The sequence below is a fragment of the Bison bison genome, unplaced genomic scaffold, assembly GCF_000754665.1.
Source record: "Bison bison bison isolate TAMUID 2011002044 unplaced genomic scaffold, Bison_UMD1.0 scf7180017864146, whole genome shotgun sequence".
NCBI classification, from domain to species: domain Eukaryota; kingdom Metazoa; phylum Chordata; class Mammalia; order Artiodactyla; family Bovidae; genus Bison; species Bison bison.
The window spans coordinates 2,415,104-2,423,104 of record NW_011494718.1 but is presented as its reverse complement, the minus strand read 5'-3'; the positions used below and the strand labels follow the sequence as shown (position 1 = coordinate 2,423,104).

At 38.1% G+C, this 8,001-nt stretch overlaps 1 protein-coding gene across 1 annotated transcript in view; it reads right to left on the bottom strand.

Annotated features, from left to right (window-relative positions):
• Positions 1–983: 983 nt before the first annotated feature.
• DCHS2 (dachsous cadherin-related 2) overlaps positions 984–8,001 on the bottom strand; it is a 323,756-nt gene continuing 316,738 nt past the window's right edge. Inside the window, exon 21 of the mRNA XM_010840797.1 lies at positions 984–4,271. Within this exon, the coding sequence (XP_010839099.1) occupies positions 1,645–4,271 (2,627 nt within the window). The 3' untranslated portion in view covers positions 984–1,644. The remainder of the gene's footprint in view (positions 4,272–8,001) is intronic.

Genomic DNA, 8,001 nt, shown 5'->3' with positions numbered 1-8,001 from the left:
ACAGGCATTCATCTTTTACTATTTAATTGTTCCATACCTAAATCACTTTCTCTAGGATTCCAGCCCTCTTAAAAAACCTATGTGTTTCATACAACTTCTAGTATATAACTGATAAAATCAGCATAGGAAGCTTAAGAATTATTTATCTGCAAAACTAGATATCAAACATGTCGTCTTACAGTGTTTCTCAGTAAAGACACATTAGTTATCTCACATAACTTTACAGATGAGGCCTATTGAAAGAAAACATAAAGGAAATATTTCTCTAGTTGAATCCCATAGTAACTGCTAAGAAAACCACACCAGATGCCCTCTAGACTCGATGTTAGATCCCTAAACTCTTCTTTCAAAGCCTGGCCACATTACCTACCATGGATGACTTCCGGACAAGCCTCATCAGGATGTGCTCTGCTTTCTTGGAAAGGATAAGAATCTCTGATGAATTCTCTGGTTCATCAGACAGAAAGAGATAGCAGTATATACATATAGGAGCACCAAACTACACCACTATATTTCTGAACCAGTAGCTGTACAAAACAAAATTATTTTAACCATGTTGACAAGCTGCTATATCTAATGACTGTTAAAACTAAATATAAGTATTAACAAATGGAAGAAAGACTTCTGACATCTATTATTTACTTTTATAATAAGAATATTTATATAAAAATTATTAAAATATGTTGCTAAATTACTATATGAAATTTACTATCAGCAAATAACATAATTTTACCTGTGTAAAACCTTTTAAACTGACATTGAGTGGATAAATTATTTCTCATGTAAAGTTACTGTTTGTAGAAGAATATGAAGAAATATATTCAAATTAGTCTTCAAAGGTTAATGTCTGTATCTGTACCACGTTACAAGATCATTTTATTTTTAAAGAAGGCCAAGGAAACACATCTTTGGTGGCAACCACACACATTGCTTTATCAGTACTAGCTCTTCATTTAAAACATGCATTTCTGGTTCATTTAATCAAGAATAAATTTGTTTTATTTGACACAGAGTTATGACAAATTTCACTCGTAAGTTCTCATTAGATTTCCAAAAGACACCCTACTAAATTCAAATTATGGCTAACCTCCACAAGTGTGCTTTATGGAGAAAGTGGAGAAATGCATTTCCAACTATATCAGATCTGCAGCCAATTGCTTCACTTTATAACTTGTTTATCCTTCCAAATTTCCCCTCTCTGTTACTTTCTGTCCTATACTCATTCTTTATTCAGTCTTTACTAATTTTGCTTTATAAATAGCAGTATAATCAGCAGTAATGTGACCAGAATGCAGTATATTATATTTCCATTCTTTTTCATATAAACATTTTGGCAGTCAGTCAAGTTCATTGTGACCTTTGGAAATCTAGCCATACAGAAGACCAGGTATGGTAGAATATACACTACTTAATATATACAAACTTAAATCCTGACAGCAAAACGTAGAGGTTAAAAGACAGAGTAACTTATCATTAAGGCTGAAATAAATTTGATAAACTTAAATGAGAGGGTTCTAAAAACCCAGACTAAATTATACCCCTCACTTGTAGATGAATGAACCTCGTCTCAAGGATCTTGCTTTGGAATGTTTTGTCCAGTCATTCGTGACCAATGGGGAGCAGGTGCTCGATGTCACCATTGTTTTATATTTGAACTCCATCTGCTGCTTTAGGTTCAAGGCAAGAACCACTCAAAAGTGTCCCAAATAATTCTCCATCTGACAGCAGTGGAGTCATGGCAGGGGCCTGTGTGGTCAGCAGTGAAAGAGATGGGGAAAAACTGGGAGTCATGTCTTCTGGCAGAGAACTGTGATGATAGCGGATGGGGGAGTGTGGGTATTTCTGAAGTACCTGCCTTGAAGTTATGGCTGGCATTCTTGGTGGAACTGCTTTAATCCCAGGTTGGGCTACTGCTGTTATCAAAGGGGGTGGAAAAACAAAAGATTTCTTCTCTTTTGGAATGCCAGGCATATGTAAATGCTCATCCTTTAGTTTTGCAATATCATTAAATACTGAGGCAAGAGGTTGGAATTTGGGTTCCCAACTGAGGAGATAATCCCAGGGATATCTCATCATGACATCATGATCAGAGTCTTTCTGGGTTGAGAGAGCTGCACATCCTGCTTCCTGATCACTTGAAGTAAAGACAGTCTCTTTTCTGACATCAGTCTGGGTGTCCACTTCTACCTCTCTCTTCTTCAGTGGCTGGGGTAAGACATTATTTTGAACATAGGTCATGCCACAGCCCTCGCCTTGATCTCCCTCCTCAAACATATGGCTGGTTTCTGCTGTTTCAGCAGTGACCATCACATCAGTTCCCCCAGACAAACAAGAGAGCTGGTCTGAGTCCCTTGGAATCCCAGAGTCTGGCACCCTGGACTCTTGATCACTCAAAGTTGAGTCATCATCCTTTCTGTAAGGGTGTTCATTTATCTTCTGGATTTCCTTATCTTCTGCAGTCTCTCCTTCCACAGAACAGTGATCACTGGAGTTTGAGTGCCTGTACAGATGTGCAACGTCCTTCTCCATGACTCTTATTAAACTCAACCATTCAGGTGTGGAGTCCACAGGTCCTGCCTTATCACCGCTCTCATTAGTTTTCTGGAAGGGTTTCAGTGCACTGGCATCCCTGGTCAGTCTCAAATTGATATCTAAGGATGATGACATTTTCTTTTCTTCATAATTATTTATTGCATCTTTTTGTTTATGTTTTAAAATCAGTACAATTGGAATGAAGACAAGTAACAAAAACACTAGAAAGGAGATGGTGAGACTGATCAAAAAGCTGCTAGCTGATCCTGCAGAATGTTTCCCTTCTGAGGAAAAAGACACATTCACAAAAACAGTACAAGATGTAAACTTGGAGTCCAGTTTGGGGCTATGAGCAATTATCTTCATTTCGATGGTGTCTTCTTTGCCGACTTGACTTTTTATTAGGGGAAGTGCTCTACTCAAATAAATATTTCCATTAGTTTTATTTACTGAAAAGAAAGGAGATGGAGTTTCAAGGGAGTAAAGGATGACTCCGTCAACACCAGCATCTGCATCTGACGCTTCCACTCTGCCAATCAAATGTCTTACATGACTCTTTTCTGGGAGGCTGAAAAAATATTGATCCTGAGTGAAAATGGGTTCAAACTCATCTATCCCTTCAACATCCACCCAAACCACTAAGGAGGCTGTTGAGTCACCCTTGTCTTTGGCCTGAACTATGAGGCAGTATTTGTTGTCATTTTCATAGTCAAGGACTTGCTGGGCACTAATATCCCCTGTTAAAGGGTCAATGAGGAAGAAGTTATGATCATGTGGCATTTCATGAGGGAGAGGACAGGGTGATACAATAGAATAGGTCATGTCTCCATAAGGACCTGCATCAAAATCCAAAGCATTTACAGAACATATGGTGGAGAAAACAGGTAGATTTTCAGGAACAGCACAGTTCAAGTTTGGGAACATAAACTGAGGTGCGTGATCATTATCATCCAGGACATTGACAAACACAATTGCAAAAGAGAAATGCTTCCTTTCCTCATCTGAAGCTTGGACAGTTAGAATGAATTTTATTGTTTCTTCATAATCTAGTGGTTTAATCAAAGAAAGAACTCCAGTTTTTTCTTCTAAGCAAAAATGCTGCTTCTCATTTCCAGAGGTTAAGTAGTAGCTGACTTCTGCATGGGAGCCCACATCGCGGTCACTTGCTGAGACCACAATGATGGGACTCCCTGGAAGGGTACTTTCCTTGATGTGGGCATAATATTCCAGACTGCTGAATGCAGGTGGGTTATCATCCACGTCGAGGACTTCTATTGATACAGTGGCTGAGGAACTCAGTGGAGGGCAACCATGGTCAAATGCCAGAAGGACAAGCTCATGACTGGCAGTTGCTTCTCTGTCCAGATGGTGAAGCAACACTAGATAACCAACTTGCTTATAAGAATATTCTGAATGAATAAAACTAGTTTCCACATGGAAATTGTTCTGTGAATTACCACTGATGATAGAATATTCAACATGTGTGTTTTCACGGGTCCAGTCATGGTCAATGGTTGAGAAGGTGACAAGTGTGCTTCCAACTGGAGTGTCTTCACTTAAGCTAAGATTATAATATTCTATTGCAAACTCAGGGGCATAATTGTTCATATCTTGTATTTCTGTCTCTACTAAGGTAACAGCCTTCAGGTCAGGAAATCCACCATCACTGGCTTCAACAAGAAATCGAATTGTTGATTTTCTCTCCATAAGGAAGACAGGGTTGATAGTAAATATTGTGCCTGAAAAACAACACAGCCTTACAATGTTGTGAAATAAAATTTGTATGATCCTCTTAGTCAGCAAATATTTACTAAAATGTAAAGTTATCTGTTAGATGTGTCATTTAAGTTATAACCAAGGGTAACCCTAAATAGAAAGCTTAAATTATTATATTTATACTTCTGTAACACTTAAGATTCAGAAATATTCATGGGATTCACTCAATTAAATATGTGTGCTGCTTAAAGATTATTTGCCATAATTTTTTAAAAATTCATTTTTTTGTATGGTAAATTGTCCCATTACTACTTTTTAAGGAAAGGTGGCTTCCCAGGTGGCTTAGCAGGTAGAGAATCCACCTGCAATGCATGAAATGCAGGAGATATGTGTTTGATACCTGGGTTGGGAATATCCTCTGGAGAAGGAAATGGCAACCCATTCCAGTATTCTTGCCTGGAGAATCCCATAGACAGAGGAGTCTGGAGGGTTACAGTACATGGGGTTGCAAAGAGTCAGACATGACTGAAGCAACTGAACACACACACATTCTTATTTGAATAATGTATAACCCATTCTACCATCAATAGAAACATGCATAGAGACATTCTGGCATAAATTTCTGGAAATACCAAATGGTATTCATTCAAGTCAAAGGAAAGCAGTAAATATAATAATGCAGACTAACAACTATCGCTTAATTCTAGATAAGTCTTTCCTAAAGCTATGGGTTTATTCAGCAAGTGGATTTTCCCACTATTGATGAAATATATGTAATATATTTTATCATTTTTAAATCCACATTTTAAAATATATGTAATACATTTTTATGATTCTAATATATATATATATATGTATGTAAAAATGTTTTTCTAAGGTAAATGTGCTTTTAGTACAGCCATGAAGAAAGAAAAAAAAAAAAACCAGTATCTTTTAAATGCCACATTTCATTAGAGTCCCACTATGAACTCAGCTGACAAGGTAACAGTCAAGATTTTAAAAACGTTCTAATCAATGTCTTACTGTAAAGTTTGTTGCTAATACAAATAAAAAGAAAAGTGCCTCCAGGATTGTGATTTGCTGCAGCCAAGAGAGTGAGACACATGAAGACAGAGGGATGGAAAAGTCAAATTCCTGACATACTTAAATCCACACAGTAGCCATTCATCCACAGGCCACGGGGCTACATTAGCTACTTCTCCCAATTATCACATTCCGAGGGCCTCATACCAGATTCTGCCTTCAGGTAATCCTGAGGTTAACTTTTTAAAATTGAGAATATAATTGACATACAACATTGTATTAGTCTCCAGTGTATACAACATAAGGATTCAGTATTCATGTAACTGCAAAACTATCAGAGCAGTAAACCTAGTAACAGTAAACCAGTTAACATCCATCTTTCAGAAGTTAACTTCTAAGTCAGCTCTCCCTTGTGAAATGACGCAGTGGTGGGTACAGATGGGGAACACACAGCATAACATGTCCCAATTCAGTTCAGTTGCTCAATCGTGTCTGACTCTTTGCAGCCCCATGCACGGCAGCAGGGCAGTCTTCCCTGTCCATCACCAACTCCCAGAAGCTTGCTTAAACTCATGTCCATCCAGTCGTTGATGCCATCCAACCATCTCATCCTCTGTTGTCCCCTTCTGCTTCTGCCTTCAGGACCCTTTCCCAGCATCAGGGTCTTTTCCAATGAGTTAGTTCTTTGCATCAGGTGGCCAAAGTATTGGAGCTTCAGCTTCAGCATCAGTCCTTTCAATGCATATGCAGGACTGATTTCCTTTAGGATTGACTGGTTGGATCTCCTTGTAGTCCAAGGGACTCTCAAGAGTCTTCTCCAGCACCACAGTTCAAAAGCATCAATTCTTCGGAGCTCAGCTTTCTTTATAGTCCAACTCTCACATCCATACGAAAGCCATAGCTTTGGCTAGATGGACCTTTGTCTGCAAAGTAATGTCTGTACTTTTTAAAATGCTGCATAGGTTTGTCATAGCTTTTCTTCTAAGGAGCAAGTGTCTTTTAATTTTATGGCTGCAATCACCATCTGCAGTGATTTTGGACTCCAAAAAATAGTCTCTCATTATTTCCACTATTTCCCCATCTATTTCCCATGAAGTGATGGGACCAGATGCCATGATCTTAGTTTTCTGAATGTTGAGCTTTAAGCCAGCTTTTTCACTCTCCTCTTTCACTTTCATCAAGAGGCTTTTTAGTTCCTCTTCACTTTCTGCCATAAGGGTGGTGTCATCTGCATATCTGAGGTTATTGATATTTCTCCTGGCAATCTTGATTCCAGCTTGCTCTTCATCTAGCCTAGTGTTTCTCATGACGTACTCTGCATATAGTTAAATAAGCACAGTGACAATATACAGCCTTGAGGTACATCTTTCCCTGTTTGGAACCAGTCTGTTGTCCCATGTCCAGTTCTAACTGTTGCTTCCTGACCTGCATACAGGTTTCTCAAGAGGCAGGTCAGGTGGTCTGGTATTCCTATCTCTTGAAGAATTTTCCACAGTTTGTTGTGATCCACACAGTCAAAGTCTTTAGCATAGTCAATGAAGCAAAGTAAATACTTTTCTATGATCCAGCAGATGTTGGCAATTTGATCTCTGTTTCTTCCGCCTTTTCTTAATCCAGCTTGAACATCTGGAAGTTCTCAGTTCACATACAGTTGAAGCCTAGCTTGGAGAAATTTCAGCATTACTATGCTGGTGTGTGAGATGAGTGCAATCGTGTGGTAGTTTGAACATCTTTGGCATTGCCTTTCTTTGGGATTGGAATGAAAACTGACCTTTTCCAGTCCTGTGGTCACTGCTGAGTTTTCCAAATTTGCCAGCATATTGAGTGCAGTAATTTTACAGCATCATCTTTTAGGATTTGAAATAGCTCAGCTGGAATTCCATCATCTCCACCAGCTCTGTTTATAGTGATGCTTCCTAAGGCCCACTTGACTTCACATTCCAGGATGTCTGGCTCTAGGTGAGTGATCACACCGTCATGGTTATCTGGGTCATGAAGATCTTTTTTGTATAGTTTCTGTATATTCTTCCACCTCTTCTTAATATCTTCTCCTTCTGTTAGGTCCCTACCATTTCTGTCCTTTATCATGACCATCTTTTTGTGAAATGTTTCCATGGTATTTCTAATTTTCTTGAATAGATCTCTAGTCTTTCCCATTTTATTGTTTATCTCTATTTTTTTTTTTTTTTTTTTTTTTTTTTTTTTTTTTTTTTTGCATTGATCACTTAGAAAGGCTTTCTTATTTCTTCTTTGTGTTCTTTGGAACTCTGCATTCGGAAAGATATATCTTTTCTTTTCTCCTTTGCCTTTCACTTCTCTTCTTTTCTTAGCTGATTATAAGTTCTCCTCAGACAACCATTTATTCTTTTTGTATTTCTTCTCCTTGGGGATGGTTTTGATCACTACCTCCTGTACAGTTTTATAAACCTCCATCTATAGTTCTTCAGGCACTCTATCTATCAGATCTAACCTCTTGAATCTATTTGTCACTTCCACTGTATAATCATAAGGGATTTGATTTAGGTCATATCTGAATGGTCTAGTTGTTTTTCATACTTTCTTCAATTTAATTCTGAATTTGGCAATAAGGAGTTCATGATCTGAGACACAGTCAGCTCCAGATTTTTTTTTTTTTTTTTTTTTTTGCTGACTGTATAGAGCTTCTCCATCTTTGACTGCAAAGAATATAATCAATCTGGTTTCAGTGTTGACCATCTGGTGATGTCCTGT